Below are 13,769 nucleotides of genomic sequence, written 5' to 3' on the forward strand. Positions count from 1 at the left end.
TGATACAACAAATTCGGCGCTTAACGTGCGTCTTTTTTGTCTCTATAAAAAATAAAAAAAAACAGCAACTCAAAGCCTCAGAAACGCACGCGTTCGTACCACGATACAAAAAACGATTCCCTCAAAATTTGCAATAGCTGAATCGCTTCGCGATCATTCGATACCCTCGACGTGAACCGATTAAAAATCATCCACGCACTCGGCGTGTCTAACATATTCAGAACGTGGTGCAGGAAAAAAACCCCTCTTGACGAAGCCTAACGACGACACGTGGGGGTGACAGTCGGCCCGTGAAATCCGAACAAAAAATCAAGTGCAGATCGCGGATCGAATCGTTGAGTAAGCGTAGGTTGTTTAACGTTCCGAAAAAACGTCGGTCGACCCTCCGCCTCGGAGTTTCGCAATTCGGTGGTGAATTATTTGCATTCGACGATTGTACGCAGATCGGAGATTCGAGGAGTGCCATGAAACGTACAGGTACTTGTTTCGGAACGAAAGCACCGGTAAAACGAGGTGGAACAGGGTTTGTTCCACATTTGCATACCGATGATCGAGGAGTTAGGTACGCGGTCTAGGTATACGTGTAACACACGTATACGCACCCGTGTACATGTGTTTGTATAACGTATATATGCACGCGGCGTGTATAAGTTATACGTACAGGTATGCGAACGAGGGCGACGGCGTATTTTAGCGTTTCGCGTTTGTTTCCATTTAAATGGTAATCGAGTTCATAATGTAATTGTATTCGCGCTTAAGCCCGGCTCACCGCGACGCCCCCGCTTCCAACCCCCGAAACCCCCGTTGTGAGCGCTCTTGTGCGCGCATTGTTCTCGGTAACCGAACAACGTGCCCCTGGAAGGGAACCGGCGATGCTATAAAGCCCACTTCCGAGCCGATATTCCTGCGGACCGACAGAGCCGTGGCGTATCGTCGTGCCTTGATAATTTCAAATCAATTCTTCGAGGCGAGGTTTGCAGACGAATCGTATCCGGGGTTTTGTGAGCGTAAAGCGAAAGGCGAGAGAAATCGGGAGGTGCGACGAGTCGAGAGTGCGTGTATGTATTTATCAAATTCATACGTTCTCGGCGTTGTAGCGTTGATTTTTTTAAAAATGTACCTCCCAGGAACAGAAATACCAAAATTATAAACTTCCAAGACCAGAGAATCGTAAATAACGAAAATGACTGTAGCGTACAAAAAAGGGAATGGATCCAAAGGGGTTGAGCCGAGGGTTTTGTCAAGACCCTTATTTTTATGAACATTGCAGTATCTTTGATCGGTAAAAAATAATATTAAACGGACTAGACTGGATAAAAAAAAGCAACGTGTGTTAGTGATTTTGTGAAAAATTCTTTTCTTGACAAACTAACAATAAGCCTGCATCGTGGAGTGAATCGGAAAAATCTAGAGATTTCCAACCATTTGGCAAACGATTTGAATTGTAAAATCGACATCTAACGTAACAAATACGATAAATATGACAAATGCTCAATATTCAACCGTCTATCTGCATGGTAATAAAATCAATGTAGAAAGATGTTGAATTTCGACTCAGCATCCTCCTCAAGTGCCTCACAAGTATAATAAACGCTCCAAAATCACCCTCCGGTGAATTGTTTTTCACCGAAAATAACTCCGTGTATAAGAATACGTTAACGGAATTAGTCCTGTGAATAATTCAGACAAATTACTTTCAAAGTAGAAAAATCTCTGAATTTACAAGTACATTTAATTTCAGAAAACCAAAACTCTGCACGTACAGATTTCGCTCAAATCAGTCACATCACCGAAGTGCCGTTAATATTATGTCAAATTCGAACATATTCTACGGTGCGATCCAAAAACAAAAAAAAAAAATCAGATCAATCAGATTCCTCTCGTTAAAAAAAATCCTTCCGAATTGAAACGCTTCCATCAAATGCAGCTCGCGGTTAATCTCCGTTCATTCCCTGGTTCAGGCTGGTTACGGCTGGCCCACTTCGCCGAGATAGCAGTTGAGATGCATTCGCGCAACGGAGACACTTGGTCAGGAACGAATTACAGAAGGCGGCCACGAACAAGCGTTGATGGTGCAATGCGCGCAGGATCGCGATCCGCCGGTTTGCCGGGGTTGCGAGAGGGTCAGGACAGGGTCGAGGGAGGAGATTGTTCGCAAGGGGTTGCTGGCTGCGGCTCATACATATTCATCAAACGCTAATTAATCATCGCCCGGCAAACCCGCAGTGCTCCATGCGGCACCTCTCGCCTCCCTTTCGCGCCCTGAGGGATGCTTCCAAAAATACGAGCCCGTAACCACGCAGCGCGGACATCGCTTGCAAATATACCTGCGGTGCAAATACGGCGACGTTACTCACTGGTCGCTGTCTATGCACGGCCATCCGCGTTGCAGAGATTAGGGCAAAAGACACGTTTTCTTCCAACCCCCTTTTTTTACGCTAGCCAAAGTCAACATTTTATTGATCCGTTGTACGGTGATTTGTTGGAATGCGTTTATAGGATTTGATTTTCAAAATTACCCGACTTCGAAGAAAGAAAAAAATCATATTTAAGACAGTACTTATTCCAATAAGATCCTTAGCATACATAGATATGTAATTCATCGATTCGAAAACATATTTGATAATTCTAATAAAAATAATTATCAAATTTTCTTGCTACAATTAAATCACAATTTCAAATAATCAAATCTCCGATAAGGACTGTTGGAATAAATGTACTTTTGGATTAAACTATGTTTTTTTTTCCAGGATATAACTCATAAAAAGTTTTTCGTGACCCAGAGAATCCGATTGTGAAACGGAGAAACGCGAGCGTGGTAATATAATTCGGTTAGAGTCACGGATAGAGATGGTTCGTTTGAAAGAACGTCGGGCTGCGATAAACTTCCGAGTCAATCCATTTAACGCCTTAAACTTCCATCATATTTTTTTATATCTCAATGCAGGATCATTCACTCGCGAGATGAACGGCCGTTTGATCACCGGGAATACTGGATGCGCGATTCACGGGCATCGTAAAATAACGTAGTAAAATAAGAAAGTTGAAGTGTATCGAAGGCTGCAGGTTGTTATGCGACAGTGATTTGGAAATCGAAATTTTGGAAGAGGACGGTTAAACGGAGCACAAAAACTCGTCCAATTTCATTATACTCGTCGATATGCGATCATCGAATGATTCTTTATAACTTTCCTCCCAGATGGACCGATCCAACATTTTCCAAAAACGAAATTTCGCCGCACATTGGCGTCTGCTGTTATAGATACAGGCATGTCATTACGGGTACGCGTATACTGGGCCAGTTTTTTTTTGACCTTTTTCTTCTTATGTACCCTTCGTTTTGGTTTCATTTTTTAGATAGTCAAATTTCTTTTAAAAAAGATCGTTACTACTACGCGATAAAAATTTACAAGGTAACAAGCATCTTCATTCGCTTATTCAATCATGCACTCAACATCGAATACAAGATGAACATTTAGGTGTACAGTAGTCTCAACCTTTTTTATAGAAACTTTGATTATCTACAAAATAAAATCACAAACAGCCTCCCAGCTTCTACAGTTTTCGAGATACATCGGTTGGAGTGTTCCAAGAATTCCAACCGGATGATTCACCTTTTACAATTTTTCTACAGAGTTCCGGTTTCACGAGGTTTTACTTCAGGCTAAAACCTAACTTTTTGAAGGGTACGTAGTATGAACAAAAAAAAACAGCCTAGTGTACATGGCTGTGTCCAGCCGCGAAACGCACCTTGCACGGTACTTGCATTACAGCACTTGGCGCGGATAATCGGGCTGAATTGTTAATTCCTTAATCCTATTTGCCACTTTCATTTTCCATTTCAGGGGCACCGCACCTTCCGCTGTTCGACCCCACTTGCTCACCCTCATCTGCGAGCCGTGAGGGGGTTTCGTGTGTCACGTGGTGCCGACGGGAGGGTTGCAGCTTCTCCTGCATAATCATATAGGTATAATCTATCCGTCGCGTATTTTACACCCTGCAGGCTTGATCTCGGATCGTTTCGTACTTCGATGTATACTGATTGATTCATCGAACGTTTGTAAAGTCCGCAAGACGATTGACGACGGATTACCGAAAGACGTGGAAAAGAAAAAAAAACCGAACGAGAATTAAAAAAGTATAAAATAAAGTCGACACTGTTGAATAAATAGTATTTTCAAGATACATACAAGTATGTATGACGAATTCGTATACTTCCGATTTCAACATATCGATAACTGTACAAGCGGGGACCGGTTAAAGACCGGAGCGTTCATAAGTTTAAAAAAGTTTTCATCGCCGCCTGAGGTGAGCTCATTCAATTGCTAAAGAAACGAAGACAATCGATCATCCTTACGGAGAATTTACATGACATTGCCGTTCAAGCGTTATATTGGCCCTTTGGCGACGCGCGCCCTCCCGGCGTCTCGTCCTGCAGGACAGATGCTGGGGGGTCCATTTCGGCATACAGGATACACGCAGGCCCGTAATATCTACCCCAGCAGCCCTAAAGCGACTGCAGGGCGACAGTGGCTAACGTCAGACGATTTAAATGCCCCCGCAGAGAGCCCTTGGTATTTTTTGGCCTCGTAAACTGACTACGTCAACACCGCGATTTGCGAATAATTCCTCAATATTAATACGTGCGTGAATTTAAACTTGTCCTCAATAAAATTGGAAAATAAAATCAGCAGTATAATACAGTTGGCTTGTCGGCGCGCTCAGGAATTCCATTTTACAATACCTACACCCGTAACTGTTGACAACCAAAGAATGAGAAAAAAAACAGAAAAAAAAAATTCAACGACGCACTTTTATTTTCCAACTGAATCCACAAAGTGACTCGTCTAAAGAGTTCACCCATTGCACAATCTCGCACAGCTTCGGATGTTCTCCCGAGCCTGCAGGGCGACAATTAAGCCAGACGCAGTGTCTCTAAACGCGTGCAGTGTAAACCTCGAGCAACGCGTACTTCCATAAAACTATAAAACATACCATAGCGTAATTTTATCAAGCGCCATGCGCGTTCTTAAACTATTTGACTTGGGGTTGTGATGGATGCATCTTTGTTTTTCTCACTTCATCTAAATTGTTGGTTGAAATGAAACGCAACCTGAACCCGGAGTGCTTGGGTATAATTCAAACGGGAGCGTAGCCCTCGTACGCCTTAGGTTTGCATTCTGTACGGTAGCGTATAAAACCAAACTACACGGACAGTCCGCGCACTCATGTCACGGTATGTATCACACATCGGATATATAACCCCGGTGTTTTGACCGCGTGTGTGTACATATCAAATCACAGCAACAGATCGGCAGATTGCCGGTTGACAAATGACCGCGGGTTTAGCACCCGGAAGACATATGGCCACATAAAAAAGAGATATACAGGAGGTCGTCGATCCGATATTAATGGAGACCAAACACCACGCGTCGCTTCCACTCTCTCTCTATCTCTCTTTCCGCCTCTCCCCGGAGAACAGTATGCAGCATATCTCTACCCGGTCGTACACACCTATCTCTATAATATACACTGTTGGTCACGAACGCACGCGGCATACGTGTATGTTGTACAGTTTGCAGAACGCGGAGTCATAATATAATGCACTGGTAGGCGGTAATGCCAAGAATCGTCTGTGTACACGCGCCCATCGCCAAAGGACAATGGGATGATCTATGGACTGGTGTTACAGAGCGAAAGTCGCGGAGTCAACCCTCGGCTAAAATATGTTATATTGCCAGATCAGGCCCATTGCAAACAAGGCCCAACGAAGGCCGGTGCCGCATCTGTTGCAAACCGAACCACGCCTCCTCCCCTGAACGCCCTGTACAACGTGAGATAAATTCCAAAGTCGCATACCTCCTCCGATGTTTATCGGTAGACAGAAGGCTACGTTGACATTTTTTTTTATACCCCTCCTTTCTGTCGTCGATTCGTTTTTGCGAAATTTGATTCTGTCGCGAGAAGTGTCCTCCACATCATCTGCCTCTTCGTCCATTGTTACAGGTACCAGCGAGCCAAAGAATAAGTTCACGACGACGGGTAGCTTTCCACGAAATACCGAAGAACCCCGCAACAGCCGGCTTTCCCTTTTCCTGCAGATACTTTCTCCCCTCCGGAGAAAGGAGAACGTAATTTTGATGATTTTCGGTGCGCAAACAATAAAATTGGATTTGGTAAGCCTCTCCCTGTTCTGCAGAAGCCTCGCCTCGCCAAACCTCGCTCGAGGCGCGTGTCGCCCACTCCCAGGGAATACCTAAACCTACCCCCGAACCTCTCGCCGAGGCCCCGAGTGTACGGACGAGGGTGGAGGGGATGCTGGATATCTCCGAAGGTGCATATAAGGGTGGAGAGGATCAAAGAATCCGTTGGCACGAGCCTTGCCTTCGACCCGTGACATATTAGCCAGAAATTGAGCCAGACAGGCACACGCGCAATTCTGCACCTTGCAGCCAGCCCAAATCCGATTTTCTACCCACCACTTGATCTAGAAACGAGAATCGTGCGGCTACGCAGGGATGCATGGTTACCATGAAGCGGTCTTTAACTCGCGACACGCGAAATCTGATTTCCGCGAATACTGTCTTTCGGTTTTTGAGTTTTGATTGCAAAATAAATCTTTTGCTCTTTTTTTTCTTTTGTTTTTTACAAATACCCGTAAAGTTAATGAGAAGAAATAATTCGCTTGTTCCAGTGACGTCGTTCGATTCGTTTTGGAATCAGTTGGAAAACAACAGTTATCGCTATATTCAAGTGGCAATAAATTTTCATTAAAATTATATGGAACCGATCGCAAAGAGTCGATTAAATTTTATACGCTTGTTACGTTATATGAGGCGCTAATTTCACCTGATTGCGTTGTAAGCCGCCCGTCGAAATGTTTATCGACAAATTAACTGATTGTTCGATAGTGTAATAGTTGTATCAATTCAATAAAGTGTTTTCACAATCAATTTATAATTTTACAAATTCTGAGCAACTAACAATAAGACTCACATATAGCTGATTGTGAGAGAAGTCCTCGCAGGCTCGGTGAGACTAACTCGAGGAGAGTGAACAGCGAAGGGTAGTTTGGTAGCCATGGAAACCGGAGAATCGACATTCGTATCTAGGCAGTAAAATTATATCAATATAGGGCATTGTTCTCTGCAAAGTTACATTGTCAATGAAAAAAAGAAAAATGCCGAGGTTTTTCTACCGGTATTGTTGTTGTTTTGTTACAAGTTGAGAAGGATTGTTTTCGTTCTTGAATGATAATTAATAAAAAATAGCAACGAAGGTATGGAAAATTCTCCGTACTGGCAGTGAAATTTTGGAGAAAATTGAGTTATCGTCCGTCTATGAATCCGACACGTTTCTTGTTACTGACAGTAGCTGTACGACTGTTCGTTATCGGTAAGGCTACAGTTACCTGCAGAAAAGTTACTTACAGTCGAGTTTGTACGCGGAGAATTTCCCCGGAAAAAATAAAGCAATAAAACTCACAACATGGGAATGATATAAAATTTCTTTATAAAATGGCAATGTAAAATATTAAAATGCTTATTGGAATCGGAAGGTGCGTTGTCGAATACGTGCGAGATATATTCACTGGCATTGACGACCGACGAGTTTATAAAATAAATCTTCGTAGAAATTAAATTAATAACAGGATGTTTCATTGCAAAATCGATTGAGTTATGTGTCAAATCAGAGGCGCGACATGGAATAAAGATTTGTTACAAAAGACAAACGCGTTAAACCCGACCTTTGTACTTGTAAAAATTACAGCTGAATCTAATTCCGTAAGTGAAAGCGGTGTCGACTGTATACGGTAATTGCTGACCTGGCAAAATACCTGTCGAGACACCGCGTAGTTCATTCGGTTACGGAATTAGCCAAGTGATAATCCTCCGCGCTCCGTAAGAACACCGTTTCCCTGATCGCGTTTTGCAATACCAGCGAACAATCAACAAATTAACATCATCAACAACAACGGATTATCGAACCCCTAAGGAATTTACCTTTCATCCACAAATCCGGAAGATGAACATCCTTTTAATGGCGATTTTGACGGTACTAGGATGGCTGGCCATGTGGTATCGTTCCAGACGTCGAATGCTGAAGTTGATAGAAAAGATTCCGGGACCATGGGCTCTGCCGCTTCTTGGTAACGTGATCGAATTGAACGTCGACCACGACGGTGAGTTTGTGAAAAATCGAACGTATCTTTATTTCAAATTTGATATTGCTCTGTATTGGAACGACTATACTTCAGAATTGTTCCAACGTCTGATGGGGATGCAACTGTTCTGGGGTCGGAACGAAGGAATCAACAAAGCGTGGCTAGGCACAACACCCTACGTCTTCCTGAGCAAGGCATCAACCGTGGAACCGATCCTCGGAAGCAGTCGTCACTTGGCCAAGAGTAAGGACTACAGATTTCTCCAACCTTGGCTAGGCACGGGACTGCTGACAAGCTCCGGTAAGGTTGATCGACGACCTGAAAACAACTCTAAATCGTTATTGAACGTTCGATCCCAGATATCTGTTCCCTCGTTTCCAGGAAAGAAATGGCACTCTCGGCGAAAGATCCTCACACCGACGTTTCACTTCAAAATATTGCAAGACTTCGTCGACATATTTTCGGAACAGACGGAGATACTGGTAGAGAAAATGTCGAAGGAAGCGGGCAAGGGCTCGTTCAACATATTTCCCTACATTACTCACTGCGCTTTGGACATTATTTGTGGTGAGTTTCGGGTAACCTCTGGCCTGGCATTGTACATTAAAATCGTACAAACGACAGACTTTTTCCAGAGACTGCCATGGGACGTCGCGTCTACGCCCAGGATGACAGCGAGAGTGTTTACGTCAAGGCAGTTTACGAGTGAGTAGCAGCAACCTTTCAACTGAAATTCATGTTTTCTCAACTTGCATTCGTATCGTGTAAGTTAATGGGGGAGGTAAGAATTTGATTAAGCAATTTAACATACATCCGTACAGAATGGGAGGTATCGTCCAGACTCGTCAAGCTACGCTCTGGTATCATCCCGATTGGTTGTTTCGTCTGACGTCCTTCTACAAGAAGCATCAAAATAACCTTAAGATATTACACAAATTTTCCATGAAGGTGAGGCAAGAAATTGAGCAACGTACGAGCACGTAGTTGGTAAATTGTAAACACATGTTACGATATCGTTAACAGGTAATTAGTGAGAGGAGACAGGTGATCGAGGACCGACTTGCGGAAATCGAATACGACAAAGGTACCTAATTAGAAAGCACGACTTGCCTCACCTCTTCGTTTCACAATCCAGTCTTTCTTTTGTAGAACAGTGCGTAAACAAGAAACTAGCCTTCCTCGACCTACTGATCGAAGCATCTCGAGGTGGAACTCTCCTCTCGGACGAAGACATTCGGGAGGAGGTTGACACGTTCATGTTCGAGGTAAACGAACCGACATTTTTTTAAATAATTTCACAATGACTCCTCATTAAAGCCGTGCACATTTTCAGGGCCACGACACGACTTCGTCCGCGATGAGTTGGACGCTGTTTCTACTAGGCTGTCATTCTGAAATACAGGTAAACGAGATTAGCTGAAAGCTGAGCATACGGCTAGATTTAAAAATTTTTCACCAACCATGGACCCTTCAAATTTCCCATTTTGAAAGGAAAAAGTCGTCGCGGAATTGGAGGAAATATTTGGCGAAGGTAATTCTGAACGAAGACCGTCCATGCAAGACTTGCACGCAATGAAGTATTTGGAAAGATGCATCAAGGAAGCTTTGCGACTGTATCCAAGCGTTCCTTTACTCGCTCGACAAGTCTCGGTGGATACTAAAATCGGTAAAGCACTCGACGACGTTGCGATGGACTAGCAGGGACTTTCGGAAACAGAAAATATTATACATTTTTCATATTTTTCAAGGAAAGTACGTCGTTCCCAGAGGAACCACAGCCATAATCGCTGTCCCCATGCTACATAGAGACTCCAAAGTCTTTCCGAACCCTGAATGCTTTGACCCGGATCGATTTCTACCAGAGAACATGATCGGCAGGCATCCTTACGCTTATTTACCGTTCAGCGCCGGGCCGAGGAATTGCATAGGTAAAATCATAAATCAATCGATGGCCTGTTAGGAAGCCCAAAATCGTTTAAAGTTGATAATTGAATTTTACTTTAGGACAAAAATACGCCATTTTGGAAGAAAAAGCTGTGCTATCAGGAGTGCTACGAAAATACAAAATCGAAGCCGCGTGTCGCAGAGAGGATATCATAGTTAGCGGAGAACTTGTTACCAGAGCGAAACACGGTTTGGTAGTAAAAATAACCGCACGAAAAAAAATCTGACACACATCTCAATTAACGGAACCTGTGTACAACAGGATGTCAATAATTCTATTATTATCGCTATCTTGTGACGCAAAGTTGTACGCATCTTGTCTCAGATGGCGGAAAGAAATAAGAAAATTTTATTCGTAATGTAACAGCGTAAATCCAATTTCTACATTATAAATCCTCCCCATTTCCCTTGATCTACAATTATCGATTTCAAATTTGAAATATTGCACGAACCGATCGAACGTTGTTCAAATACTTTGATTTAATTAGATCAATCAGGACTTGTTTGAAGTTGTAACAGAATAAACCAGCCAAATGAATAAATTTTAGTAGAAACTGCGTGGTATACGTAACATGGTATAAAAGAAATCAGGGCCGTTACAACATTGGTATAATCGGTGCACACGCGACATACCGACTCATTTGTTCAATAACAACGTTAAGGAACATTCTAAGGGATGTCGCTGCCGACAGATAAAGAAGATCGCGATACCTGGTAACAATATTCCGAACTATCCTCGTCACACATGCGTGTCCCTGCCACATCTGAGTCGAAACGCTGACCAATGATTTTTGGTTAGTGTCAAACAATAGTTGTTTCACAATATTTATTTGCAACAAGAACCGAACAGTATCGTTAGTGAAATAGACAACAAGAAAAAAATACAAAACGATAGTACAATATACAATATTGACATATCGAAAGAATAATAAAAAAAAAAAACTGCAAGATAACCGCCGGGCTCTGCTACTTGTTGAAAACCGTGTCGGCGTAAAGGTCGACTCGGGGCAGATAGATATACATTTGACGTTTGGAGCCTGACAGAGAGATAATCCCGTTTATAAATGGCTTTGTTATTTACGAGCATGTGGGACTCGACGATGTTTTTGAGCACGTTAACGCCAAAATTTTACGTCGCTCTTACCGGGACCTCGTCTCTGATATCCGGATTGATACTGATATTCGAGTGGTGGTATTTCCGTAAATACGGTACATCCTTCATCGAGCAAGTATCCCTGAACCACATATCACCCTGGATAGGTGGTGGAGATACAGCGAGCGATAGCAACAGTCCCAGTACGAACGGCTCTAGTATGTCGAACCAGCAGAACGTCCCGGAATGCAAGGTCTGGCGCAACCCGATAAACCTGTTCCGCGGTGCCGAGTACCAGAGATTTTATTGGGCAACCAACAAGGAACCGCTGACTTATTACGACATGAATCTCTCTGCGCAGGATCACCAGACGTTTTTTACCTGCGAAGGCGACACGGGTAAGGCGGAGTACGAAATAATGCAAACGGCTTGGAGAGAGCGGAACCCGGTAGTGAGAATAAAAGCGGCGCACAGCGCTTTGGAGCAAAATCCAGACTGTGCACCGGCGTATATACTACTGGCCGAAGAAGAATCGACGACTATTCTGGAAGCTGAAAAGATACTGAAACAGGCGTTAAAAGTCGCAGAGAATAATTATCGAAAGTCTCAAAATACCCAGCACCAGGGATCGGTAGCTGAGGCGATGCACAGGAGAGACACCAATGTTTTGATTTATATAAAAAGACGGTTAGCTATGTGCGCCAGAAAATTGGGTAAATTGAAAGAGGCGGTAAAAATGTTCAGGGATCTCACAAAGGAAGTACCTCCGATAATGAACGTACTCAATATTCACGAGAATCTAATCGAAGCTCTGTTAGAAATGCAAGCATACGCCGATGTTCAAGCGGTGCTGGCAAAGTACGACGACATTAGTCTACCAAAATCCGCCACTATTTGCTACACTGCGGCTTTACTGAAGGCCAGGCTTGTAGCGGATAAATTTTCACCTGATATAGCAAGCAAGAGAGGATTAACGACCGCAGAAATGACCGCAGTCGAAGCAATTCACAGAGCAGTCGAATTCAATCCACACGTTCCGAAATATTTACTAGAAATGAAGCCCCTCATTTTACCACCCGAACATGTACTAAAAAGAGGCGACTCTGAGGCTATTGCCTACGCATTTTTCCACATCGCGCACTGGAAACAGATGGAAGGAGCTTTAAACTTGTTACACTGTACGTGGGAAGGCACATTCAGAATGTTACCTTACCCGTTGGAAAGGGGACATTTGTTTTACCCTTATCCAACTTGTACAGAGTGTGCGGATAGGGAACTCCTACCTTCCTTCCATGACGTTAGCGTTTATCCAAAAAAAGAATTACCATTCTTCATTTTATTCACAGCTGGCCTCTGTTCCTTTACAGCATTGCTCGCCCTCTTAACCCATCAGTATCCGGACACGATGGGTGTTGTCGCTCGTGCTATGCTGGCATGGCTCTCTCTTCCATTTTATTATGTCTTAGACAAGCTAGAGGCTGTCCTCCCTTCCAACTTATTGCAACAGCTCTCTAGAATTTAAAACAGTTATTAGTTGTTTTTTTCTTTCCTTTTTTTTTTTTTTGTTTACAATTAAGTCCTGATGTGATATTTTTACAATTCTGAAACAATTTTTTTTTCCTCGTCTCTTCTTCCTTCTTATATTCATCATTTTCCCTGCCGAAACACAAGTGTTCCAACTATTTATAATTAACATTTGTTCACTTAATATTGTAAGAGTCAATTAAACTTAATATTGTAAGATTTAAATGTACAAATACAATTGTCGAATATAATTTAATATCCGTTTCTTCTTTATTTCCACCCATATTACTTTAGTACCATGTTAAAACGAACAAATTAAAGCAACATGCAGCTGATAGATAACACGTGCACAATGTGCCATTCCGTCATTGTACATTTTACTTACATAAAATTAGTACTTCTAATTATGTTTCGATGAAGCATCAATTAGATAATTATTGTTATTTGACGCATGTGAAAACTATATCAATAATATGAAAAATAGCTTACGAGTGACACTACCTTACGCGTATTATTTATGAATGTAATAAATTCAGGTCAAATAATCAGTACACATAATATTACAGGATTGTATCGGAGGACTCACTGTTTATAGTCCGATAATCGATTACAAGGGATCACGAGTTAACGGTAGAACGTGTTAGAAGAAATCAATATGGACTCATCATACCGTTTATTGTTGACATTCTCGAATTTATTAAAAAATACAATGGCGAATTACTTATCTTAAAGAAATATTCAGAAATACTGGAAGGGAAATAAGCCTGGTTATTTATGCAATTGGGAAACAGAATGTTACTCCCATCCGTTAATTATTTGTAATATTGAGTTACCGCCAATATCAGGTCGACGGTTTATTATGAGACTACCAAATAGTTGTGTAAGGTGTGTCAATTTCACCAGTATAATTTTTTCAAAACAGAAGATGAAATAAAATGTAATATAATTATCAACTCATGTTAAAAGTTTCAAATAATTTTGGAAATATTAAAATACAAATTTTAGTGTCAGCGCTAATGCTGATTGTGAGCACCGTTAAATACC

General features: G+C 42.3%; 2 protein-coding genes across 3 annotated transcripts; both read left to right on the top strand.

Moving 5' to 3' along the window:
• The first annotated feature begins 7,847 nt into the window (after positions 1-7,847).
• Positions 7,848-10,720, top strand: LOC124174335 (cytochrome P450 4c3). Of its 2 annotated transcripts, XM_046553378.1 has the most exons (11): positions 7,849-8,182; positions 8,258-8,464; positions 8,546-8,731; positions 8,800-8,869; positions 8,986-9,112; positions 9,188-9,248; positions 9,314-9,429; positions 9,498-9,566; positions 9,656-9,830; positions 9,913-10,092; positions 10,169-10,720. In XM_046553378.1, the coding sequence occupies exons 1-11, from the start codon at positions 8,026-8,028 to the stop codon at positions 10,333-10,335; spliced, it is 1,515 nt and encodes a 504-aa protein (XP_046409334.1). In that variant the 5' UTR covers positions 7,849-8,025; the 3' UTR covers positions 10,336-10,720. The 2 variants fall into 2 exon arrangements, with proteins under 2 accessions (XP_046409333.1, XP_046409334.1); XM_046553377.1 differs by having other exon boundaries at positions 7,848-8,182; positions 8,258-8,731.
• Positions 10,721-10,880: 160 nt separating this feature from the next.
• Positions 10,881-13,639, top strand: LOC124174336 (protein ST7 homolog). Its single transcript, XM_046553379.1, has one exon. It carries the CDS (start codon positions 11,173-11,175, stop codon positions 12,721-12,723), a length of 1,551 nt encoding a protein of 516 aa, XP_046409335.1. The 5' UTR covers positions 10,881-11,172; the 3' UTR covers positions 12,724-13,639.
• The last annotated feature ends 130 nt before the right edge of the window (positions 13,640-13,769 follow it).

The sequence above is a fragment of the Neodiprion fabricii genome, chromosome 1 (genome assembly GCF_021155785.1).
Source record: "Neodiprion fabricii isolate iyNeoFabr1 chromosome 1, iyNeoFabr1.1, whole genome shotgun sequence".
NCBI classification, from domain to species: Eukaryota; Metazoa; Arthropoda; class Insecta; order Hymenoptera; family Diprionidae; genus Neodiprion; species Neodiprion fabricii.

Coding starts and splice junctions, on each gene's coding strand:
- LOC124174336 (XM_046553379.1), top strand. CDS start 11,173: ATGGCTTTGTTATTTACGAGCATGTGGGACTCGACGATGTTTTTGAGC.
- LOC124174335 (XM_046553377.1), top strand. CDS start 8,026: ATGAACATCCTTTTAATGGCGATTTTGACGGTACTAGGATGGCTGGCC. Junction 8,732..8,799: donor CGCTTTGGACATTATTTGTG/GTGAGTTTCGGG, acceptor GACTTTTTCCAG/AGACTGCCATGGGACGTCGC. Junction 10,093..10,168: donor CGGGCCGAGGAATTGCATAG/GTAAAATCATAA, acceptor ATTTTACTTTAG/GACAAAAATACGCCATTTTG.